Here is a 25,933-nt window from a genome sequence, read left to right as displayed (position 1 = left end):
CCCTGAAGCGTGATGTTAGCCTCAGGTGTTAAGTTTTTTGCAGATGTTCCTTATCAGGTAGAGAAGTTCCCTTCTCTTACAGTTTGCTGAGAGGTTGGTTGTTTTTTAAAATCGTACCTAGGTGTAGGGGGCCTTTCATCCATGGCAGTTATTGTTATTTTCCAATACCCCCTCCCAATCAGTCTATTTTTGCAGATCTGCAAATAATTTAAATCACCACAGCTTTGTCTCCACTCTACAACAATCTGTATACACTTGCTTTCTTCATTATCGTAATTTACAACCAAAAATGTAAGTGAATGAAAATATTAGTGCCCAAGATTCTGCTTTTCTTATGTTATTATTATCTGCTTTCTAAATAAAAGACATGGTTTTAACGGAAGCCCAAAACCTGTTTGCTAGCATGTCACTTGAGAAAGGACTAAAACTTCGAATGCCCTGGCCATGAGGGCGTTAAAGCCCAAGGACAAAGTGAGGAGAAAACTGTCCCCTCTGGTGAGGAGGGTTGGGGAGGAAGGGGGCAGGTGGAGTTGCTGGCCAGATCTTTGCCTAGACCTTGAGGGCTGACTTCTGGGCCAGTTGGTCTCTGGCAGCTCAACTCCCTGTCCCCCACCCCCCAAGGTCCTGGGCCACCAGTATCCCTCGGTCTCCTGGAAAGACAGCAGGCCAACAAGCTGACCTGTGTACAAGGTGATGCCCGATGTCTGAGGCGACCCCCATGTCCGAGGTGTCTCTTTCTTCAGCGGGCGGAAGTCTCTCATCGGCTGGCATGCCACTCGGCTGGACAGTGCAGCTCCCTGCAGTGGTGTCTCTTGTCCAGTCGCACTCTGCCCGTCGTGTGTCCTCAGCTTGGTTCTGTTTGTAGTGCTGGGGTGGGCTCTGAGGGGTAGCCCAGCAGGCGCCCCCCAACCACGACGTCCTGGGGCAGTGTCGGGAACTGGGGCTCTGCGTGTACTGGGGGACAAATGAGGCCCCTCCCCATCCGGTCCTTCAGGAGGCTGGGGTCTGGGCGGCACATTCTTGGGTGGGCACGGACCTCAAGGTGCCCCTCGCCCTTGACAAGCTATGATTCAGCACGTGCTTACTGTGTCAGGCACAAGCTCGGTGTTCCACACGTGGGCTCTTCCTCAACCCTCACACCTCTGTAGGGCACGTGTCCAGATCCCTACTGTCCCTTTGCAAAAGCACCCTTGATGTCATGATGCACCAAGGAATCGTGTGGGGCTAGGTCTTATGTCACCAAATGGGACAACCTTTGCCTACATAGAATGATCTCGCGGCCACCCTCGCCACCCTGTGCCTGTGGAGTCTGGGAACCAGGTGATGACAGAGTCCAAGCTCCGGTGTCCCTCTTGTCCCCTAAACATCCTCCCCACCCTAAATCTCCTTCTATGACGTGGCTGGCAGGTGCCCCCTGAATCCTCGTAACTCCTTTTCAGATCCATAGAGGCTCAGAGGTGTAGACAGCAGGAACACAGGTCCTCCACATGTCCCAACACATACCGTGTGTGTGTCCATGCAGCCATGTGGGCCCACAGTGCCTGTCCTGGCATGAAAGGGCCCTCTGAATTCTGCCTCAGTCTCTGCCTCCGGTTTTCCTCCGGTGAATTCTGCCCTGGGCCTCACAGCGCATCAGTCGCAGTGTTTGCCCTCGTTCACCGGCTTCTCCTTGCTGCCCAACATGGAAAAAATACACTTGTCCCCAGAGCAGAGCTTCTTGGACCGCTCTCAGAGTGGGAGCCACCCCCTCTAGGGGCGGTGGTGGGTCACCTGACTGAGCGCAGGTGACTGTGGACTGCAGTAGCCTTGGGGCACACAGCGGTCCCACGTGGAAGGGAGCTGGAGGAGAAAGGCTGCCGTGTGCCCATCTCCCGGCTCCTCCTCAACAGGTCGGGTCCCACGAGGGAGGAGGAGGGAAACAGGACACGCCCACCCCCTGGCACCATGGAAGCTGCTGGGCCCCAGGCTGCAGTGGGGAGACCTTACGGGTGGGAGTACACAGGTGCTCAGGGGAGAGCCGGGAGCTCCCAGAAAGCCCGCGTGGTCTGTCTGCACGATGAGAGGCGACATCAGTGCTGCTGAGCAAAGCAGATGGCAGGCGGTGGGGACCAGCCCAGGGCCCTGCTGCAGAGCCAGCAGTCCGGTCCACGGGGCATCCCTGCCTGCGTCTTGGAATGCGAGCTCGAGGGAATTCGGCAGACCTGTCGAGGGGGAGCTCCCTCAGACCCGGGGCGTAAACTAGGACACCCCACGGAGGCCAGGAGCCCCTGAGAGAACCGGTGGGAATCCAGAGAGCCCCCCTGACAACACTCTCTGGACTCAGAAGGCAGTGGGTGGTTTCATGTGGGTGGGCCCTCCAGAGAGGGGAGGTGGGGGCTTTGCCCCTTGGGAGGCAGGCTTAGGGATGGGACAGTCCTCCCAGATCCCTGTCTGGGGCAGGGAGGACCTGCCCTTCTCCCAAGCTGTGTAGCTATGGCTTGGGAACAAAGGACACCCAGAGGGAAAAGGATGGCCCGCCAAGCCCTGGACCACAGAGGGCTGGCCAACCGAGGGGGACGAAAGGGGGCCTGTGGCAACAGGAGGTAAGGGGCTGTGGGGCGGTGGTGAAGGAAGACAAAAGTGGAAGGCCGGGGCCCCTGGGAGATCAGAGCCTGTCATTCTCACCTGGGAGGGCCACCTGGCAGAGCTTCTAGCCCCCCTGAAGGAAGGCTCAGCGGGTGAAACGGAAGAGCGAACGCACCAGTCTGACAGTCTCAGCCTGGGATTCCTGTGGGCAGAGCACGTGTGGCTCTAGGGCCCCCCGTGAGGCCATTCCTGGTCCGGCCTCCCTGCACCCTGTGTGAATCCTTCAAAGCGAAAGAGAATGAGGGATGAGGCCGGCTCCTCTGTGCTCCCTTCTGCGAGATCGCGGACCGTGTGCTCCAGTCTGTACGTGCCAGAGAGGGGCGGGGTCCCACATAGTCTGGGGCCGGCTAGACCTCAGAGCCCAGGTAGCTGTCTCCATCACCCAGAAAAGTCACCATCATACATGCTATTGGGTTCTTCCCGTATTTCCTCCATGGGCACCGCAGGGCAGGCCTTACACTTAACTAGTGAGAGGCAGGAAGGCACCAGCCCGCCTGTTCCTCGCCTGTTGCCCTCACGGGGCAGAGACCCCAGGCGTGGCTTTTTGCTCAGCCAGTCCAGAGAAGCCCCGTAGGCTGAGCACGGGCACCTGCTGAATGTCTGGTTTGTCCCGTGTGGCCATCAGCAAGCAGTGGCCGTGTGACAATGCCTCCTCTTGCCTCTCCCCCTGTCCTTCACTCTTGCTTCCCTGGAATTGTACTTCCAGATTAAAGCATTCGTTCTTTCTTTTTTTAATTTTTTTTATTTAATTATTTTGCGAGAGAGAGAGAGCGCGTGCGCATGAATGAGCAGGGGAGGGGCAGAGAAAGGGAGAAAGAGAATCCCAAGCAGGGATTCTCCCGATGCAGGGCTCGAACTCACAAACTTTGAGCCGTAAACCAAGAGTTGGATGTGTAACCGACTGAGCCACCCAGGCACCCCTAAAGTGTTGGTTCTTATGCCTATCCCGAGGCTCTGTTTTCTAGGGAGTCTACACTAAGACATTGGATACTGCAAAAGGTTCTAGAAAGCAGACTCTTGGGGGTTCATTTTGGGATTGAACTGCCTACCTGTCTCAAAGCCATAGGGACCCCATTCCTAGTGGTGAGTGGGACATGGCCCTTGAGCTAAGAATGCCTTTTACATTATTTAAAGGAAAAGAGGAGAAAAGAAAGCCAAAGAATATGCTGCAGAGATCGGACAAGACCCACAAAACGGACATTATTTACTCTCTAGCCCTTTACAGAAAAAAATTTGCTGACCTGGGTAATAACCCATCATGCAGTGGCATTGCATTTCTGGAAGTTTCCACCAGCGGTCCATTACGATGGGGGACCACAGAGACCAAGGCCCTGAGGGAGCGAAGAGATGCAGGCCTTCATCAGCGAGGCCACCATGGGAATGTTGCTGATGATGGAGAAGGGTGGTTCCCTACGTTGGTGCGGAGACCTTGGCAAGCAAATGATAGGCTTAGGACAGTTCACGGCCAACCTCAGACCAAGCGTGCAAGCCCGAAGGCCTCCATGGCAGCCCGGCAGATCCCCATCTTCCGCAGTCGCTGGGTAGACTGTCGGAACTCAGACCTGGACTCTGATTATAAGGTTCACAGAGCTACAGAAGAGACCAAAGCCACGGCCTTGACAGTCCCCTGTACAAGGTCAGGAGTCAGGCAGGGAATGATCTTGGGCCATGGATGTGGGCCGCCGGATAGATGAGCTGAGAATTTCAGAGCCCCAGGTTCCCAGGAGCCTCCCCATTGGCAGAGGTAGTGCCTCTGACCTTGCCAGGGAACAGACTGTCCTTGCTAGCTTCTCACCTGGAGCAGGTGCCTTGCATAATGATGCTTGTTCTCAAGGCCTGCCCTCAGCACCCCGCCCCCCTTTGATTCCAGGCCTGGAACGAAGGTCCCGTGTCAGCTGAACTGCGGGAGAAATCACTGGCCCAGGGGCACTCATCTGTGATTTAGAACACAGCGTTTTGGCAAGTACCCCAGAACTCGTTCTAATCATTTCCCGGGATGACTCCGGCAGCCTGCCAGTAAACGTTTAACAGCTGGCTCTCTGAAGGGAAAATTTTTGTAGCGTTTGCCAGTTTTTCTGGTGTAAATAACCACACTGTGGCCAATTTCAAGCTACCAGCGTGAGTCGGTTATGAAAGAGGCAATGCCTCCAAAGGCCAAATGCGGGAAGAGAAGGGGCCCACCTCTCCTCACCTAGGGCTGTCACCACGCCCCACCCAGCATTGCCTTAGAAATAGCCTGGGTTTGGGGTGCCCGGGTGGCTCAGTCAGTTGAGCATCCGACTTCGGCTCAGGTCACGATCTCGCGGTCCATGAGTTCGAGCCCCGCGTTGGGCTCTGTGCTGACAGCTCGGAGCCTGGAGCCTGCTTTGGATTCTGTGTCTTCCTTTTTCTCTCTGCCCCTCCCCTGCTCATGCTCTGTCTCTCTCTCAAAGATAAATAAAGATTTAAAAAAATTTTTTTGTGGAAATAGTCTGGGTTTGCTCGGTTACAAGGAGAAGCGGGTCTCCCAAAGTTCAGCACCTACAAGGCTATTTTTCCAAACGGTTTAGGCGATTTTAAAAGGGGCTGTTGTCACAAAAGAATCTCATTCAGGTTTCTGTTGTAAAAACAGCTCTCAAAGTCGGTGAGACCCTTGGTTTCTGGCATGAGGAGTCTGTTGTGAGCCAGTTCGTGCGCGATTTATAACAGTGGCCCTCAGGACATTGTTTGTGGCAGGGACAGGCCAGGGCTCAGTCAAGCCACTCCTGCTCTTTGTGGCCATAAAATGTACTGTCAGCAGAAAGGAGGCTACTCAGGCTTCTGGCCTCCGGGTGAGGGCCCCCGCTCCCTCAAGTGCTGGTGTTAAGTCATTAGGGTTCCGGGGAAGGAGAGATGACTGCCAGGCATCCCTGTTTCACCCTTCCGGAATGATCTGGCCCTCGAGACCTTTCCTGTCAGCCCACCTCTCACCATCTGAGCCTGGAGAGCCAGACGATTGGGTGGACCTTGGCCCGAACCGTTTCTAGCCCTCAGGCTCAAAGGCCAGGAAGAGGTCACTGAAAGTCTCAGCGCTGGACAGATTGTTCCAAAGTGATAGGGAGGGTGGGCTTGGCCAGTGGCTGTGCCCGAGTCCCCCTGCCCTTGATGTGGAACATCGGCTTGAGAGATCCAGACTTGCGGTTTAGGAAAAGAAAATGGACTTCCCTTGTACATGAGTGTGACAGTCTCTGTTTTTAGGGGAGGATGTTTGTATGCACGTGTACACAAGAGAAAATCAAAGAGAAATGTCAAAACTTCAGTGGGTTTTCTCTGGGTTGTGGAACATGAATAACATTAGTTTTATTCTTTGTATTTTTCAGTGCCCTTCATGTATTCCTTAATGGGTACTTCTTATGTTATATATACTTGTATATGTAAATTGTAAGTTCTATCTAATCTGCATTTATGGATTATAAGCATTTCTTTTTTAATTGTTTTAATGTTTATTTATTTTTGAGAGAGAAAGACGGGGGCGGGGGGAGGATCGGGGCAGAAGGAAAGGGAGACACAGAATCCGAAGCAGGCTCCAGGCTCTGAGCTGTCAGCACAGACCCCGATGTGGGGCTCGAACCCACAAACCATGAGATCATGACCTGAGCCGACGTAGCATGCTTAACCGACTGAGCCACCCAGGCGCCCCTCTTATAAACATTTCGTAATTACAAAACTATGGTTTTAAATGTTATAAACTACTAAATATAAAGTAAAAAATTAATTTTGAACAGGATGTTTAGTATCCGATTAAGTGGCTCGTTCTGTGACCGGGGCTATATTCACAGAGACAGAGAATAAGGACCAGTGCAGTAAAACAGCCAGAGCCCTGGATTTTTTTCTCATTGCAAATTTACTATTTTTGTCTGGCTTCTATTCATTTCTCAGATTTTGTCTTCAATAATCAGATAAATATTAGCTCCATGCTATTTTGAGCAGCCACGGCCGGAAATTTACCAACCTTACATTTATCGTGCAAATCTGCCAACAGGTAAATAACGAAAATAGTCTACAGAGGTCAGGGAAACAATAAACAGACTGCAGAAAACAATCTGACGATGGAGACCAGGTGCGGGTGGGAGCCCAGCGAACCACCAGCGGCGGCGAGAGCCGTGAGCTCTCAGGGATAGAGGACACACTGTGGTATTGAACATGCGGAACACGCAGAGGCTTTTAAGCGTCACGGCAAGACACAGATGCCACAGAGAGGTAGAAAGATAAAGCGATGGGCGTGGGTGTACCCGCGAAGCCAAGGCAAAGTCGACGCGGCGACATTGCCGAAAGGTGGAGCAGAATTCGTGTTTTTCGGAGGGTCTTATGCGCGTGATGGAATGAAACATATGCTGATGGAGGGCACTGGAGGGAATACAGAACAGTGATCCCGTTCTGTTGGGTGGATGCAGTGAAAGGATCGTCCAAGCTCTGTACATGGCCTTCCTGTTTTGCTTGTACAAAGAATCCAGGGTTTGGGTTGCTAATTCCTGTGCTCTCGTTCTCACGTTGATTTAAACACAAACAGCCTTCAAAGGGTGTTTGCTTAGAGGCCCTGCATGTGTCGTGAGCGGGATTTCAGGCAGCCGAGGCAGAGACTTAGCGTGGCCAGCGGGGAGGAGGCCCTGGGGGGCCGGTGGGCTCACTCTGCCCTGCCTGGGCCTGGTCCCTCTGCAGACGCTTCCTCGTCTGACGCCCCACAGGCCCCGGGGCTGGAACGTGGGACTACCCATGCTCTTCCAACAGTGAGGACCGGGCGGATCCCTGCGTGTCGTCTGGGTGAGGACACGGGGCCCCGGAACAGCGCTGCCGGTCAGCACTGGGTGGGAGCTGCTTGGGGTCCTGGCAGTCACCTGATGAGGAAAGTCTCCACCTGTCCCAGGTGCCTGGAACGGGGACACTGTGTACCCTGGCCCCCCACCTTGTTCCCAATTTCCATTCTCGCTCTCCCCTCCGTCCTCCACTCAGGACTCCGGACTTCTTCTAAAACTCAGAACTCATCAGCCAATGGCTCCTTTGAGGCAACTTTCGATGGCACCCATGCCAGGATAATGGAGGCTTTTTAATTCTTAGGGGCTAAACCTTGGGCTGGAGGTTGACGAGCGTTCTCCAAATCTGTTTGAAACACACTCAAAATAAGAATTATCTCCCGGGGCCCCCGGGTGGCTCAGTCGGCTGGGCGTCCGACTTCGGCTCAGGTCATGATCTCATGGTCCGTGAGTTCAAGCCCTGCGTGGGGCTCTGTGCTGCTGGCTCGGAGCCTGGAGCCTGCTTCCGATTCTGTGTCTCCCTCTCTCTGCCCCTCCCCCCGTTGATGCTCTGTCTCTCTGTCTCAAAAATAAATAAACATTCAAAAAAAATTATTTCCCCTTTTTCCAAGGATGAGCTTTGCCTCATCCTCTCCAAGGGGTTTGTTGTTGTTGTTGTTTTAACCCTTTTATCCCCACTTTTCCCTCTGCTCAGTATTCAGGTCATCGGGGTTTCAGGCCACATTTAGGTAACTCCAGGGATGAACTGCCCTCACGGACGCCCTTCGCCGGCAATAAAGGGACTGACGCTGACTTGCGGGCGGAGCGTCTATGATGGAGAGTTGTCCCTCCAGGTCTTCGCAGGGTGCACAGGCCCAGGCCACATGACCCCTGCCACAGCCCTGTCGTCCCCGGCGGCTCTGGGCCTCCAGCTCCACAGCGCAGTGTGAGTGTGGTGTGTGTGTGTGCATGTGTGCCGTGGGTGTGTGTATGTGTGAGGGTGCCCGTCGCCGGGGACCCGCATCTTTCATCAGCCTCAAAAGACTGACCCATTTTCCGTCACCGCCTCCCCGCGGCCAGCGGAGCCTTTGTTGGGTTTGTATAGCAGACCTGAACTGGAGCCGGGTCGTGTTTAAGAGCAGGGGTGTGGGCCTCGCAGGCGGCCGAGGAGGCGCAGGCCAGGCTCTCCTGTGAAAGTTCAGCTTCTTTCCTCCCGGAAAATTTCGAAGACTCTCGTTTCCTTTTCCTCGGTCGTAGCTGAAACCTGCCTTCAGACACGAAGCCGACGGCGGACAGTGGGAACACCCCGAAAGCATAGCCCGCGGTTGGTAACTGGGACACAGAGCCGGCTGTCGGGGGGGGCCCCGCCCCGGGGCTCAGGTCTTGCACCCAGCCGACCTCGTGTTTGCAGAGAGAGGTCCGGGCTAAGACAAGCCCTAGTGCGCTCAGCGTTTGTCCAGAGCCCATTGGGTCCCAGCAAGTTGAATTGTTTTTGGTTTGTTTGTAAAATGGCATTGCACTTAGAACAAAAACAATTGCTTTCATCTTAAAATACTCCATGCTCCTATTGCCTGCGGACCCCTGAGTCGCCGGGTAGGGGGGGGCGCTGTCTCATCCAGTGGCTGCATTCAATGATGTAGCCCTCCTTTCTTCTAGACGCTGGAGTTGTGCTAGTATTACCTGTCTGACACTTAACAATCATCGTCGGGCACGTATCAAGTTGACCTATTCGGATTGAACAAAGTCACCCTGAGAGAACAAATGTCTAAATTGTTAGCTAGGGGCGCCTGGTGACTCAGTTGGTTAAGCGTTCCAGTCTTGATTTTGGCTCAGGTCATGATCTCATGGTTACTGAGATCAAGGTTCGTGTCCAGCTGTGTCGACAGCAGGAACCTGCTTGGAATTCTCTCTGCCCTTCTCCCGCACAGGCGCACGTGTGTGCACTCTCTCTCTCTCTCTCTGTCCCTCAAAATAAATTAATAAACTTTAAAAATTAAAAAAATTTACTGTCATTTATTTTTGAAGAGGTGAGGGGGCGGGAGGGGGGAGTATGAGTGGGGGAGGGGCACCGAGAGAGCAAGACACAGAATCTGAAACAGGTTCCAGGCTCTGAGCTGTCCGCACAGAGCCCGACGTGGGGCTCAAACTCACGGACCGTGAGATCACGACCTGAGCCGAGGTCGGAGGTTTAACCGACTGAGCCACCCAGGCGCCCCAAAACTGTAGAAAATGTGAATTGTTGGCTAAATATTGCCATTCTGAAGAAACACATCATGCCTGGGCTTTTGTGTCAGTAAGAAGCCAGCAATGGGACGTTCTCCCCCTTGCGGGGTCATCTAAGGGGAAACCTTCTCATCCATCAGGAGCCCTGTACGGTTGCGGAGAGCAGGCCCTGCAGGGAGCCCCAGTCCCCGTCCTGTCCTGCTGTCGACCTGGTGCACGATGCTGGATATATTCCTGAGCCTCAGTGTCTCTTCTGTAAAGTAGAGTGAACGGCAGGACCTATCCCGATTTTGTTTTAAAAATCGACGTTTAGGGGCGCCTGGGTGGCTCCATCGGTTAAGCGTCCGACTTCGGCTCAGGTCGTGATCTCACGGTCCGTAAGTTCGAGCCCCGCGTCGGGCTCTGGGCTGACGGCTCAGAGCCTGGAACCTGTTTCAGATTCTGTGTCTCGCTCTCTCTCTGACCCTCCCCTGCTCATGTTCTGTCTCTCTCCCTCTCAAAAATAAATAAAACATTAAAAAAAAATTACATTGTGGTGAAATACACGTAACATAAAGTTGCCATCCTCCTTATTTATTTATTTTTTTTAACGTTTATTTATTTTTGGGACAGAGAGAGACAGAGCATGAACGGGGGAGGGGCAGAGAGAGAGGGAAACACAGAATCAGAAGCAGGCTCCAGGCTCTGAGCCATCAACCCAGAGCCCGACGCGGGGCTCGAACCCACGGACCTCGAGATCGTGACCTGAGCTGAAGTCGGACGCTTAACCGACTGAGCCACCCAGGCGCCCCATCATCCTCCTTATTTTTAAGTGCAGCTCTGGGGTGCCAAGTGCATTCACCTTGCTGTGCAGCCAGTTTCCAGAACCGTTCTCATCCTGCAAACCCAAAATTCTCCTCGCCCTGCCCCACCTCCCCCCAGCTCCCTGGCAGCCGCCAGCCACCATTGTTCCGTCATTGGGCTTCCACGACTCTAGGAACCTCATGTAAGTGGAATCTTACAGTTTTTGCCTTTTAGTGACCGGCTCGTGCGTTGCGCTGGGCCTCACGTCCTGGAGGCTCATCCACGTTGTAGCACAAGGTGTGGGCTGGGCCTCCTCCCCACCGCAGCCCATAGGCTGCACCCCTGGCCCGCACTACCTGCCCCCTCCTTTTCCCTTCCCTTTGCCCATCGGGTTGGTCTCTGACCCCCTCAAACTCCCCGGACTTGAGAGTTAAACCTTGTTTGGAGCCCCACCACCCTCGTGATTCATGGTGGGCCTGGTCCTCAGCCATTTCTGACCTGTGGGCTGCCAGGGAGCGGGCCCAACCCGGCTGCCTCTCCCGGGCCTCCCCTGTCTTCCTGCTCTCTCCAGGCAACCCCCATCCGAGTCCGGGGTCCTCTCGCAGCCCTCCGGTGGCGCCCCCTGCCGGACGGCTGTGTGACTGCAGCACCAGGGGCTCTGGTCTCCCTCTGACCCCCATCCTGGGGACTTCAGGTCAGCTGCCAGTGGGGGATGCCGCCCCAAATTCTCCCGTTAGGGGCTGCCTCCTCGGACTGCTCCCGAAAGCAGCGATCTCAGCTGGAGGTCCCTGGGAATGTGGGTTTGTGCCCCCAACTCGGTCAGCCCTCTAATGGGGGCTGCCTCTGGGGAACAGGAGGTGAGTAGACCCCTCTGGTGGTGTCCCAGAGAGGAGCTTAGCTGGGAGCTGACAAGGACCGATACTCCTCATGGAGGGGCACCTGGGGGCACTAAGGTGGTGTAAGCCTTCTCCTTCGGGTTCAGGTGGTCGAGGTTCATGGTGTGCCCCAAGAGACCGCAGAATCGGTTCCCTCTCCTGGAGCCTACGTTCTCCCGGGGCGGGGACACTGTGCAGCCAGCCACACAATTCTTCAGTCGTGGCCCCGAGGCAGGGGCGCCATGAGGCACAGGTCAGGTGGCCCCTGAGAAGGGGCCCACGTGTTGGTGGGAGTCCACTGCAGGGTGGCAGCTGGGGAGAGCTCAGGTGGGAGACTCCGCTTTTGGGTGATTCGAAAGGAAGCTGTGCTCTTGAACTCCAGCCTGGCTTGCGTGAGAAGGACGCACACACGGGAAGGGCTGGGCACAGGGAGGTGGAGGGAGTCCCCGGGTGAGGTCCCTCGATTCCCTGCCCTCTTGCTGACACCCACTCTGGCGGAAAGCTCTGGGTCCGCACACGTGCCTCGTCCTCATGTACTTCTGGAAGGAGCAAATAGTGACCGAGTCTAGATACTAGTTAACCAGACCTTTGGGGAAGGGGCTTGCTTGGGACTCTGGCAGCAGAAGACTCTTGCCCTTTGTTGGAGAACCAGCCTCCTGTGCAAAGAGCATGAGAGCCGTGGTCCCTGCTCCAGGACCCTTAAGCATTCATCTGCGTGTGTTGTCAGGGATCCAGGGGCCATCCGTCAGGCTCCCAGGCTCTAGGAGACCCGGTTTAAGGGAACATGTGGGGGGGGCACCTGGGTGGCTCAGTCAGTGAAGCATCTGACTTTGGCTCAGGTCATGATCTCGCGGTCCGTGGGTTCGAGCCCCGCGTCGGGCTCTGTGCTGAGAGCTTAGAGCCTGGAGCCTGCTTCGGATTCTGTGTCTCGCTCTCTCTCTACCCCTCCCCTGCTCCTGCTCTGTGTCTCTCTGTCTCTCTCTCAAAAACAAATACACATTAAAACAATTTAAAAAAATAAATAAGGGACCGTGTGGGATGGGGGCTCTGCCCTGATGGTTCCCGGGGCATGCTCTGAGTGCCTGCTGTCACAGATAGTTATTGGGAGAGATGTTTGAGCTTATGTACTTCACATCCTTCACTTTCCTGACGACTGACGAGGTCGGAACCCACCCAATTGGGACACCTGGTTACAGGTAAAGGCCGCCCCAGGTGACAGCTACCCTCACCGCTAGTTTGGGATGCTTGCCACAGAACCTTCATGGGCCAACTTAAGTCTTGTAAATGACCCTGTTAGAAGCAGTTAGACATAAATGAGGCTACAAATGGGACCTGGGACTCAGTTTACCAACACAGTTTATCAATACCATGATTTCCTCCTCTGACAACTTTTAACTTTTGTTTTTGATTAAAAAGTTCTCACGTATTGAGAAATAAATCTAAATTACAAGGAGGTATAAAGAAGCAGAAGAAATGTCCCATTATTCCAACTCCCAGATAGTCTCTGAAACCTTGAAATCGCTGGACGTATTTACACACACACATACTCCCACTCGCACACATAGGCGTTCAACGTCACTGAGATCCCATCGTTTACATAACATTGCAGTTTAATTTTTTTATTTAAAATTGTGGTATAAACAAATCATATTATTAGGAGCCCTTTGAAAGAGCAGTTTTAGTAAGAGCATAGTCTATTCAACATCCAGCAAACAGTTATCGAGTGTCTGGCAATGTTAAAGGTTTAGGGGGTTCAGGGGCAGGCAAATCAACCGGGCCCCTCTACTAATTGAACTCACTTTCTAGGGGGTGAATGGGGTGGGGGAAGAGATAGACAACAAAAGCGCAGATAGGAATAAAAAAATACTTTCACAGAGTCATAAGCACTTTGAAGGACATAAGGTAAAATAACAGGCTGGAGAATTCAGATGTGATCTATTTTTGGTATCTCTGAGATGTCACATGTGAGCTGAGACCCAAATAATGGCAAGGATCCAGCTGTATGAAGATCTGGGGGATGAGTGCTATTCAGTTAGCGGGACCAGCAAGTGCAAAGGTCCTGAGGCAGAAATGATCTTAGCCAGTGTAGGAAGAAGGTCTTGTCTTCTTTTTCTCGAAGCTCAGCTGGAGAGGACAGGACAAAGTCTTCTATGCAGGCCCCTCGGGATTCACAAAATGGTGTCGGTCACCTCCCAGCTTAGATGGGGAGCACACAGCAAGGTGCTTGACTGGCCGCACAAGCTGATGCCTTCCTTTCTGAGCCTGCCAGGGAGTCCAGTCTCAGATCCAGGGCTGGTGAGGCTGTCTCCAGGCTCTGGGTCACTCCTCTTTCACCTGGGCTCACCTCCCCAGTCCTTCCCGAAGGCTGACCCACATCCTGGGCTCCTGGCCTCCCCTGGCCTTTGTCTCGGGGGAGGAGAGGCAGGGTCTGGATGCCCTTTGCTTTGCGGAGCTCTCTCTCCTGGGATGAGTCACGGCCACTGACATCTTCACTCATTCAGAAACTGCTTGTTGCAAAGCATCCTGCTGGCTCTTTATTCCTCAAACACTTCCTGTGCCGTGATTTCCTATGCTTCTTTAACCACTTGCCACTTTCATGAATGGCTCTTTTTTACGTTCTCTTTTTCTCTAATCCTTACATGACTCTGAGGTGCTGAGGGGTAATTCAGGCTGCAGGGCCCCCATGACGCCGGCCCCCGGAACTGGAGGCCGCCGGCTGGTCTCTGGGCCCCTCTGCCTCCCCAGTGTCCTCAGGTGGATCCGTGTCTCTTTCTCGGCGTCTGGGACCCTTCGCTGCGTCTTGCCGGCCCCGCTTGCCCAGGGCCCAGCGCTCCTGCCCCGGGTCTCCGTGTGGAGGCCTCAGGATGATGCAGCGGATGGCTGGAGCATGTTCCCACACTCTGTGGCCTGCTTCCCCCAGACAGGCCCTCAGTGGGATCTGGTGGCTCAGCTTCCTTGTCCCAGAGCCTCTCAGAGACCCTCTCTCGTGGCCCTGTGGTCCCAAAGAGAGCAGCGAGTCCTGTACCCGCAGGCCTGCATGGGGCCTCCTCAGCCTAGATGGCTCCCCTGCTTTCCACAGGCTGTGGGAGAAACTGGAATCAGGCTTCCCCCTCGTGTGGCTCTGGCTGGGCTCCTCAGTGGACCCTCAGGGGCCCTCCGTGGCCATGCCCCCTGGCCCCACTGCCCTGTCCGACCACTCATAGACCAGCCATTGTTGGCCATGATGTCCCATGGCTCTGGGCCCAGATGATTCTGCCTAGCATGAACTTCCAAGGAAAGGGTCTAGGCAGTGTCTTTGGGGAAGGGAGGGCACTTGGGGTCAGAGGCCAGGCAGTGACCTCCCTGAGTGCCCCCTCTACCTTTACTCAGGCCAACCCCAGCTGATGTTCAGAGTTCAGAGGTGGGAGTTCCTCATAGGAGCCTCTGGGCTCCCAGCTCGGCCACGGTGAGATCAGGGAAGACGTCAGGACCTTCCAGCTCTCAGACACTATGGCATCCTCTGTATCTGGTGCAGCCCCGAAGGGCTCCATCCGGCCATCCTGTGAGAATGACATACCACCCTTCTCTCCCCAGCACCTGGAGGGCAGGAAGCTGGTGCTCTTTGTCTGAAGGCTTAATCGCTTCAGAGCTTTGGGCCAGCTTTCGGGAACGAAGGGCACAGCCGTGAAGAAGGACACGGTTTCACTATGGCCCACCCCGCCATTTAGAAGACTTTCAGCGCCGTCAGAGGGGGGGTGGCAGGGAAGGGGAAGAGAGGGGCTAACCTTGTTCTCCATTTGAATAAGAAGTGTTTCAACGTGGGCAAGGACGTTCAGAAATGGTGAAGTGGTTGGGGAACTCTTTTCTTCTTCTTCTTCTTTATGGAGTTTGATTTAACGCTCGTTCTAGGAAGGCGGGACATGTGTGTGATAAAGACAAATATGTGGACAAACCACATGTGGACAGTGAAGATCTGGAACCCCGGAAGGACCTGATTCACAGCGTCCACCATCACGCTGGACTGTTCCAAGGGACTGAACTGCTAGGCAGTCCTGCCCCCGCCTTGGGCTAAGTCTGGAATGGAGAACCCAGTGCTGAAAGAAAGGGGGTGGATGAGAAGATACGTATGTAGATGGTGGGGTTTCTAGAAAGTCAGGGCAATTTGACGAGGCAGGGGGCAGAGGATGGAAGTGCTCTGGCCAAGGGGGTAAGACCTGAAAGTTGGGGGGGGAGGGTTGCTAACTGAGGGCCACCCAGGAGGGAACACCTCTGAGGGTGCAATTTGCCGCGTGCTTTTTCCCCACGGGGCACGGGACAGCTCTGTATAACGAGGCTTGTCGAATTCCTTCCCTCCTAGGTTGTCATTCTCTTAGGTGGCCCCTAACTTCTCAGTGAAGTCTCAGACAGCCAGTCTGCCTGCCTGGTGAAGTGCAGAAAGAGGCGAGGTTGGCACTGTTGGAGGGAAATGAGCCCTGGTGGCTCACCTGGCCTCTGTGTGGGTGACCAAATGCTGTCCTGGGTGCCATTAGCAGCAGGGTGAGTGATGTGCGGATATCAGAGGATGGGATGGGTATTGCTTACTGGAAGGTACATGGTTCTCCAAGAAGTCCCCAGCCCCTGTTAACCTTACAAATAAAGCTGTTGGTTATTTTGCCAGCCAAAACAGGTTTATTCTGGAATAGCAGAGAATTGCAATCAGGGACAAGCAACCTACAGCAAAACCATAGGCAAGTCCCTAGGACAAAGGAGAGAAATTCTCTCCAATAGAGGAAAGGGTGAGTTCAGAGGGCTGTTACAAACAGAGTCCATTGAAGTAAAGCGAGAGTTGGAAGTACAGTGGCTTCTCATTGGCTGAGCTGTGACTGTCTCTCATTGGCTGGGCTGTCGCCTGGCCAGGAGGAAATCTTCCCTCCTGCTGCTGGGATGGTAAAATAATATCCATGTGCAAGTTCCCTCTCTTCCTGTCGGATCTGCAATTGCTAACCAATGCTAGGAATGAGAGCTCAGCCTGCTGGCCTTCTGACTATGCTAAACACTCTTTTCTTTTATTAATTTTCACAGCACATAGCACTGATTCCATGAACACCTGGACACTTTATGAGTTATCCTCATCAAATACATATGAATACCCAATTAGTACATGAAAAGAGGCTCAAAATCACAAATCACTAGAAAAATGCAAGTTATAATCATAATAAGATGCCATCACAGCACCACTAGAATGACTGAAGTTAATTTTTTAAATGTTTATTTATTTTTGAGAGAGAGAGAGAGAGAGAGAGAGAGAGAGATCAATCCGGGGAGGGGCAGAGAATAAGGGAGACACAGAATCCGAAGCAGGCTCCAGGCTCTGAGCCATCAGCACAGAGCCCGACGCGGGGCTCAAACCCACGAACCATGAGATCATGACCTGAGCCGAAGTCGGACGCTTAACTGACTGAGCCACGCAGGTGCCCCAGGAATGACTCCAGTTAAAAAGAGTGACCTAGGGGGCGCTTGGGTGGCTCAGTCGGTTGAGCGTCCGACTTCGGCTCAGGTCATGATCTCATGGTTCGTGGGTTTGAGCCCCGCGTCGGGCTCTGTGCTGACAGCTCAGAGCCTGGAGCCTGCTTCGGATTCTGTGTCTCCCATCTCTCTGCCCCTCCCCCACTCGTGCTCTCTCAAAAATAAATAAATGTTAAAAAAAAAAAAAAAGAGTGACCTAAAAAAAGAAAAAAAGGACTGACCTGTCAGGTCTTGGCAGGGATATGGAGCAAGTAGAAATCACACACGTGGCTGGTGGGAATGAAAAATGATGCCATCACTTTGAAAACTTGGTGGCATCTTGTAAAGTTAAACATATTCTTACCATACAACCCCGGAATTCCACTCCTAGGTATTTATTCAAGAGAAAGGAAAACTATGTTTGCCCCGACTTGTATGTAAACGTTCTTAGCAGCATTATTTTTTTAAAAAAGATTTTATAGCTTATTTACTTATTACGAAGAGAAGGGAGTGGGGACAGGAACAGACAGAGAAGGAGAGAAAGAGAGAGAATCCCAAGCAGGCTGCACGCTCAGCTCAGAGCCTGATGCAGGGCTTGATCCCATGACTGTGAGACCACAACCCAAGCTGAAATCAAGAGCCAGATGCTCAACCAACTGAGCCACCCAGGTGCCCCTAGCAGCATTACTTATAAATAATCAAAACCCAAAAGCAACCCAAATGTTGATAAACTGGTGAATGGATAAACAAAAGGTACTATGGGATACTACTCAGCCACAAAAAGGAATGACATATTAATGTATGTTGCAACATGGATGGATTTCAAAATTGTAAAAGAAAGAATTAAGCACAACAGACTATGTACCTTATGATTCCATTTATATGAAACTCTAGAAAAGGCATAATTATCATGACAGAAAGTGGATCAGTTGTTGCCTCCTGCTGGCAGAGAGAGGAGATAGACTGCATGTGAGTGAGAGGAAATATCTTGATTGTGGTGGTGGTAACATAATTGTATATAGTGACCAAAATGCATTGACCAGTAAGTATACTCAAAATAGATAAAGCTTATTGCATATGAATAATAATCAAATATAAATTTTAAGTTAAAAAAACTCCCACACCTAGAAACATCATGGGCACATTTTTAAAAACCAATGATAAAAGAAAATCTTGAAGGCAGCCAGATACATAGAACAAAGGACTACAGCAGACTTCTCTTCAGAAACTATGTAAACAAGAAGCCAATGGAGTAAAATGTATAAAGTATTCAAAGAAAAAGAACTGGTTAACCCAGCTTTGCATGCTCTGGGAAACAATCTTTCAAATGTGAAGGTGAAATAAACACTTTCAAATAAAGGAACGTGGGAGCACTCTTTGCCTGCTGATCTTTGCTAAAAGAAGTAGTAAAGGAAGTTCTTTAGGCAGGAGAAACATGATACCACATGGAAATTTGAATCTACCCAAAGAATGAAGAACATTGAACATGGTAACAATAAATGTAAACAAAATTTTAAAAAGTACGATTAGAAGAAAGAAACAGATAAAGGGGGTCAAAGGTACAAATTTCCAGTTATAAAATAACTAAGTTATGGGGATATAATGGACGGCATGGTGACTTTAGTTAATATTGTGTTACATACTTGATTTGAAAGTTGCTCATTACAATAAACAGCTTTTGAAACTATGGTGGTGGATGTGAACTAGACTTACTGTGGTGATTATTTTGCGACGTACACAAATACCAAATCATTATGTCCTACACTTGAAACTGATGCCATATATGTCAATTATATCTCAATAAATAAAAGGATTTAAAAATGGGGCTACAATCAGCATCTTTTAATAAAAAAGAACTAAAAACAGATCACAAAGCCTCCAAACTGCTGGAAGGACTTCTGCAGTGAACTTGCGCGCGGCGGCCCGCAGACGGGTGGGACACAATCGCCGCCACCTGCTAGAACACCAAGGGCGTGGCTTCGTCCAAGTTGCGAAGCGCGGGCGCGACTTCTGGGGCAGACTTCTCCCAGCAGGCGCTGCGGGCGGGGCGGGGCGCCGCGGCGCGTCCGTTGCTAAGGCCGCGCCGCCCTGGCGACGGGCTCCTGCGGCCCCGCGCACGCGCCGTAGCCGACTCCGGTGCACTGTGGGATGGGAGCCCGGGCGCTGGGTCCAGGCCGGAGCGGACGGCGGCGGCGGCGGGGCCGGCGGCGGCCCGGGAGCGCGGCTTAGGCTCGGCGGGTTGGCGGGGGCGGCGGGGGCTCGGGCCCGGGCGGCGCCGCCATGAACGCGGCCGTGGTGAAGCGGACGCAGGAGGCCCTGGGGAAGGTGATCCGGAGGCCGCCGCTGACGGAGAAGCTGCTGAACAAGCCCCCGTTCCGCTACCTGCACGACATCATCACGGAGGTGCGGGCCGGGCCGGGGGCCGAGGGTCGGGGGCCCTGGTGCGGGTCGGGACGCAGGTGGGGGTCAGGACCCAGGTGAGGGCCGGAGTCAGGGTCCCAGGTGGGGGCTGGGGCCCTGGTGCGGGTCGGGACCCGGGTGGGCGCCGGCGCTAGGAGTCAGGCCCCAGGTGCAGCCGGAGTTGGGGTGCCAGGTGCGGGCCGGGGCCCAGGTGCGGACGAGCCAGGGTCGGGACCCGGGTCAGGGTCAGTGCCGGGAGTCAGGGTCCCAGGTGCGGGGCCCGGGGGTTGGGGGGTGGTCAGGGCCCAGGTGCGGACGGGCCGGGTCGGAGCCGGGGATCGGGGCCCAGGTAGGGGTCGAGGCCAGAATCAGGGTTGGCGTTAGAGTCGGCCTCGCCTAGCCGAGCACAGCCGCTGCCCGGGCCCGCTGGGCCCAATCCCGCGGTGCCTGTGCACCGAGTTCCTTGCCTTCACCCCTGCTCTGCCCTCTCATCCACCCCCACTGGGCTGCCTCCCTCCGCCCCTCAGGGAGCCTTATTTCTTTCTGTTAGAGCTCATCTTCCATTTAGCCTGGCAGGGCCGTTTTTGTGACCTCCCCTCCTCCCCCCCTTTCAGTGCCTGGCTCGTGAAAGGTGACCAGACATTGTGGGATATTGAAGTTATTCTTTTCTATCCTCATGTTTCCCAAGCATTCTCCACACTACTCTGCACCGTGGTCCCCATGTTTTAGATGTTTGATAAATACCTTGGGGTGAATTTGTTGAAGGTGGTTGTAGTGGGACCCCAAAGGGAAAACTCTAGAAGAGCAGGTTGATAGTTGCTGCTGAAGGGCACAGCCTGGCCTCCGTGGAGATTGTAACTTTTCCCCAGTGGATGGTGAATTACCAAACGGTGGAGACCGTGTATGTTTGTTGCCATATCCTGGGTGAGCTGAACTGAGTAAGGTACACAGAAGGTGCACAGCCAGCCTTCGTCGTTGTGCTGTCAAGGCTCCTGGTAACTCAGGCTACGGCGCGTTCCGTGGTGCAGCTAAGAAGGGTATTGAGCCCAGCAACTTGGGCGTGGCCTCTGGGAGTTAGGAATCAGGTTGAACTTGCAGGCTTCTGAGGGCTCCCCGAATTGGTGCTCGTCTTCACTTCTCTTTCTGACAGGGGGGTGCCTTCCTCTCCACAAACTGCTTTACTTATCCGCTCTCTCAACTTAGTTTATAATGTGCACCTCTGTGTTAAACACCCTAACTGTGCTTGAGACTCTGGAATCCCAGCCACATCCCAGGGCTGTCTTGCCTAGCCCCTCCTTCCACCTGTCCCGGCCAGTGTTTGGGAGGGGACAGGGCCGTGTGGAGAGCCTGGTGGGAGCTGGGCTGTGTGCTGTGTTATCTTGCGAAGTAGGCAGGTAGTGACCTCTAAGCCAGGAGGTGAGGTTGCCTGACCCCAGTGCTGGCCACCGTGGCCCGACATGACACCTTTATCTTCTGTGTTAGTCCTGTCTGGCCACTGAAGTGGGGAGGCAGGGGGCATATGCCTCATCCTGTGGGTCTTGGTGTGGTGCTGGGCTCCTGGAAGGCCAGAGCACATTGAAGTGGAGGAGGAGGGACATTCTAGCAGGAATTGACTCGATTGACCAGGCAGCCAGACTGTGTGGAAGGAGTTACATGTTCTCCATTGGGAACCAACGGTCTGCTTTTCTTTCATGGGTTTTCTTTCCTAATCTAATGCTGAAATTAATTTCTCTGCCCTGTGTAAAGGTAAATTGATTAAGTGGCACCTACTTGTTAAGGACATTAGGATGATTGACCTATTGGAAAGCATTTTCAGGTAGGGGGTGAAGAGTCTCTGAAAATTCTTCACTGCCTCTGAGTATTGTGTTCAAATCACCGTTGGTATCTCAGCTACAGCTCAACTAACTCAGCCTCTTTCATAAATCAAAGCATTGATCTTGTGAGGTTAATGTTTTGTGTCCCTTAAAATGATTATTCAAAATTTTACTGCCTGCAAACTAGGAAAACGTCAAAAGAGACAAAATGAAAAGGTTCCAGGAATATTAAGGATTCTCTCTCTCTTTCTCTCTCTCTTTTTATGTTTATTTATTTTTGAGAGAGAGAGAGAGAGAGAGAGAAACAGAGTGTGAGTGGGGGAGGGGCAGAGAGAGGAGACACAGAATCGGAAGCAGGCTCCAGGCTCTGAGCTGTCAGCACAGAGCCCGGCGCAGGGCTCGAACCCACGAACTGTGAGATCATGACCTGAGCCGAAGTCGGTCACATAGCCGACTGAACCACCCAGGCACCCCTGTACTGAACCCTTTTGCTCCCTTGAACGGGACCCTCTTGGCCCCGGGACCTTGCAGGGACCGTTCAGCCTGACACGTGTTTCCTAAACACCCCCGCCCCCCACTCTCGTTTCCTGGTAGCGGTGGCCTCAGTTTAGATCCGATTTCCTCTGGGAAGCTTTCCGTGACACCCTTGCCCCTCCTGCATTTGGGTTGGGGACCGATCTTGTGCTCCCTAGTGCCCCGTAAGTCTTTGTAACGTTCACCTGTCCCCACTTCCAGACTGGGTCCTGCCTGGTAAAAGACCGTGCGTGCGGTAGATACTCAAAAGCTTGTTGAGCAAGTGAAGGAATTAAGTCCTGCATGTGGACAGGCTCTGACGGCTCCTGACCGTGGGGGCTCAGGGGGTGAGGCTGATGAAGGGGCTGTCCCGTGAGGTGCTGACCATGGCCTTGATCTTTTGAAGGTGATCAGGGTGACTGGTTTCATGAAGGGCCTCTACACGGATGCCGAGATGAAGTCCGACAACGTTAAGGTAGGCTGGGGGCGTCACACCCTCACCTTAACAAATGGGTGTTTTGTCAGCGGCGTGCCGGGTGTGTGTCGGCTCGAGGGGTCGGTTACTCTGTGGGCTGCGGTTCGCCCTTCCCGTTCCGTTTCCTTTTTTCCGCCAATCGCGCATCGTGCTGATTTTATCCGTTAACAAATGGGGTCAGGGTTTCAAGGTTTCTTCCGGCCTCTCCGCTAGAATTAAAAGCGTCAGCGAGTCGCTTTGTTTCGTGACAGAGGGTTCGTATTTCCAGATTTGACATCTACCAACAGTAAGCGTGCCTGTTGAACATACCGAAGAGGGTGCAGAGTTCTTTGGAAGTACTTTTTTGTTTGTGTTTTGAATGGAAATCTTTCAGGATAAAGATGCAAAAATTAGCTTCCTTCAGAAGGCCATAGACGTGGTGGTGATGGTTTCAGGAGAGCCGCTGTCGGCGAAACCAGTGCGGATCGTGGCCGGGCTCGAGCCTGAGAGAACGAACGAGCTGCTGCAGAGAATTGCGAAGTGCTGCCTCAGCAAGGTAATGCTGGCGAATCGCAAAGCGTGTCTCAGCAAGGTAGTGCAGGGGTGCAGAGCTGGCAGGACCAGAAAGCAAGATGGGGACGGCAGGGTCGGAAGCGTGGGGAGAGGGTCTGGTGGCGTCTGTCAAAGGCTATGCTTCGCAGCCTCCGAGTCGCAGGAGAAGCGATTTAAAACTGTACCGTGAAACAAGTAAGGGGATGCCACGCACACCTTCTCCAGGCTTCACTGTGAACCAGGGGACCTCACAGGCGCTTGCTCTCGGGGCGGGTGGCTGGAGGCTGCGTGCCCGTGCACCCAGCCCTGCCTGCCTTCTGCTTCTCCTTCCAGCGCGGGGGCGGGGGTGGGGGCGGGGGCAGGGGCAGGGGGTGGGCAGGGCGGAGGACCTGCTTTTCTTCTTCTCTGGGGCTCGTGGGATGTTCCTGTCCTCTGCCTACCTTTCCAGCCTCTGTTTTCTGCTTCTCTCCATCCCTTCCTTCCCTCCCCCCACCCTGCACTGTCCCTCCACTCCTCCTCCCCTCCTGGCTGTTGGCTGCAGAGCTGTGCTGCCTTCAGAGACACCTTGTGTCACTTGTACAGGGGCCGCTTGGTTACTTTCTGGGATCCTCACTGTGGGTTTGAACCTGGGGTCTCTGCTTAGACCCAGCCCGGGTCATTCTTGCCAAGGACGTTAAGGACATCTCAGCTTGGTGATGGCAGCAGGTGTCTCTAAGGCCTGGGGAGAGGGCATAGCTGATACAGCCCTTCGTGGACCCTATGGATCGTGGGCGGGGCTGACCTTCCATGTTGCCAAAGTGGGAAAGGGTGGCCTTCAGCCCACACAGCGGTGGTGGGGGTGGGGAGCAGGGCCCCGAGGAGGCCTCCAGAGACTCTCGCCCTGGTCTGCATCCAACTCTCAGGCTTGGAAACGAGGAGCTCATTCCGCCAGTGCCCCGGCTCTGTCCCCAGTCCCCACCCCTGCATCCTTCATGTTCCTTCTCTTTCAAAACACATTTGACTCCTGCCTTCCCTGCTGAATCCTTTGCCAGCTTCCTGTTGTGTCTGGGCACAGCCTCTCCATGGCCTGGCTCACAAGGCTTCTGGAGATCTCGTCTACTTCCTGTCCCCCGGCTCCCTCTCAGCTCTCACGCCCGTGCCTGAACCCTGAGGTCCCCTGCATGGTCATGCTTCCTGTTTCTTTGTCTGGCAGCAGGTGTGGGATCGGCTGTCCCAGAGCCCTGGCCTCTCCTCCCTCCCAGTCATGTAATTGTTGCATTTGGTCTCTCCAGCCCAGTATGCACAAGCGTCCTTGACCTGTGGTCTAGTGCCTGGCGTGTGACAGTCGCTCAGGGCATCCTTGTGGAATGAACAGGCGGGATTCCTGAGTGGAGGTGTTCGAAGCCTCTGCGTGGTGGCAGGGACGCTGCAGGAGGGTTTTTGTGTTTCACAGAGCTCGAGTTAGATCATTCCCTGAGGCCCTTTCTGTGCGGGGCCCCGTTGATCCTGGGCAGAGTTCAGGCACTTGTGGAACTGTGTGGGTCGCCTTTGTTGTCCGTGCTGACGCACCAGAGGCGACAGTTACCAGGAGAGGCCGTGCTTTGTGCTAACAGCATTTCCTTCTAGTATTTTCTCCCAGGACCTTCCTGGGGAGACGCAGAACGCGTTTAACGAGCTGTCCCTGAATGCCGACACTCGCATTTGTCACTTGTGCTGATGTCACTTTCACCTTGCCTTTTGTTTCCTCCCGCTCTGATGACAAGCTCTCCAGTGACGATGCGGTGAAACGAGTGTTGGCTGGAGAGAGGGGGGACGCGAAGGCAAGGACCTCCCTGACGTCCAAGTCTCAGGAATTGGACAATAGGAACGCGCGAGAGGAAGGGCCCGGAGTTCGTGAAGATAAAGAGGTGAATCGCAAGTTGTGCATATCCGGAAGGGAGATAATGAGTCTTTTTGTAGCCCAGGTAAAGGCGTTTATAAGTGATGCTGTTATTTGACCTTTTCTTCAGGATAAAAGATACTCTGAGATCAATGAGGAAAGTGCAAGCAGAGACCGGAAACAGAAGGAAGAAGTGAAAGAAGAAAGCAAAGCACGGGACAAGGACAAGGACAAGACGATGGAGAACGACCGTGAGAGACACAAGGAGCCCGAGAGGGACAAGTACCGAGAAGGAGAGAGAGAGCGAGCCAGGAACCGGGCCAAGCAGGACAGGGACAGAGGCACCCGAGAGCGGGACAAGGACGTGGAGCGCGAGAGAGAGCGACGGAGTGAGGCCGGGAAGGAGAAGGAGAGACGGAAGGAGCGAGAGCGAGAGCGGGAGCGAGACAAGGGCCGGGACAGGGACCGCGACAGGCGGAGGGGCAAGGACGGGGACCACTCCAGGAACCCCGACAGGGAGAAGAGCAGAGAGCACGACAAACCGGAGAGGAAGGTAAAGTCCTGGTTGCAGCCCTCTGCCTTTAACCTGCAGCGATTTCTGTCGTCGTCGTGGCATGATTAGGAAACCGCTTCTCTCCAGCACCACCTACGGCAGGCTTGGGTTCCCAGGGGAACCCCAGACCGACCCCAGGCGTTGCCAGGTGTTTTACGAGGTGCTCCCCTCACCTCTGCACCGTGGGCGTGCACGTGGGCGTTTTGGAAGACAGAGCTTCACGCTGTCGCTGTGCGCGCAGTTCCTACGTGTGCCTCAGCCGTGTGCAGGCTCTTACGCACCGGCTGGCTTGTGGGCACGGCTGACTTCTGGCAGGATTACGGCCACGCTCTAAGTCCTGTGCACATTAGTGGAGGAGCACGAGACCTCTGATTGCTGTAATTCTCGTTTGATAAGTTTTCAGGTACATTTACGACAGGCCAGAAAATTTGTTTGGTTTCAGACGGTGTTTTCTAAACGTGCAGGTGACTTTTGGGCTCATAGAGGTGGGGAGGCCTCCGTCAGGACTGGCTTTGCAGGTGCCTGTTCTCACGGGGACACTTTGGCGTCCCAGAGGCGGAATGTGGAGATCTGCTGGTTTCCAGCTACTAGGAAGGAGGGGCCGAGGTCGGGAAAGGTTCAGGGTCTGCCCAGGTGAGGTGGTTGGGTAGTGAGGAGCAGGGCCAGTGCTGGCACTCGGGGTTGTGCCTCCCGGCCCTGTGGCATCTCTGGGATGTACTGTACTGGGTGATGACGGGCCCAGTGGGCATGACCCTGGGGGAGCCTCAGGGTCTCCCAGGAGCCCCCTGGAATGATGGGCCCTGTGGTATGTGTCCTGAAAACCAGGCTTCCCTTAGAGAAAGGCTTTAGAAATAACAAAGGCATTCCGCACCTTTTGCCTCTTTTTAGAGGTCTAAGAAAAAGTATTTTTCACTGACCTCATTTTTCTGAGGCGCTAGCACGTTCTCTCGTTTTTTTCTGTGCCCGAGTTGGGCAGCCCCCGGAACGGGATGACCTTCTCAGCTGTCCAGGTCTTACGAAGTTTCCCATACTGTATGTTCACTGAAACTGCTGGTTCTGTGACCGGTGTTAT

General features: G+C 53.9%; 1 protein-coding gene across 7 annotated transcripts in view; it reads left to right on the top strand.

Annotated features, from left to right (window-relative positions):
• The first annotated feature begins 18,807 nt into the window (after positions 1-18,807).
• Positions 18,808-25,933, top strand: part of TRAF3IP1 (TRAF3 interacting protein 1) — a 60,447-nt gene continuing 53,321 nt past the window's right edge. For 2 of the 7 annotated variants that reach the window (XM_049614560.1, XM_049614561.1), the window contains exons 1-5: positions 18,810-19,120; positions 21,851-21,919; positions 22,293-22,454; positions 24,193-24,336; positions 24,439-24,861. In XM_049614560.1, coding sequence (XP_049470517.1) covers positions 18,998-19,120; positions 21,851-21,919; positions 22,293-22,454; positions 24,193-24,336; positions 24,439-24,861 — 921 coding nt within the window. In that variant the 5' untranslated portion in view covers positions 18,810-18,997. Of the gene's footprint in view, positions 19,121-21,850; positions 21,920-22,292; positions 22,455-24,192; positions 24,337-24,438; positions 24,862-25,933 lie in introns of all 7 variants that reach the window. The other 5 variants (XM_049614564.1, XM_049614559.1, XM_049614562.1 and 2 more) reach the window with 5 other exon arrangements.

Source organism: Panthera uncia, assembly GCF_023721935.1.
Source record: "Panthera uncia isolate 11264 chromosome C1 unlocalized genomic scaffold, Puncia_PCG_1.0 HiC_scaffold_3, whole genome shotgun sequence".
NCBI lineage: Eukaryota > Metazoa > Chordata > Mammalia > Carnivora > Felidae > Panthera > Panthera uncia.
Note: the sequence above shows the minus strand (reverse complement) of the source record. Positions and strands in the feature narration are given on the sequence as shown.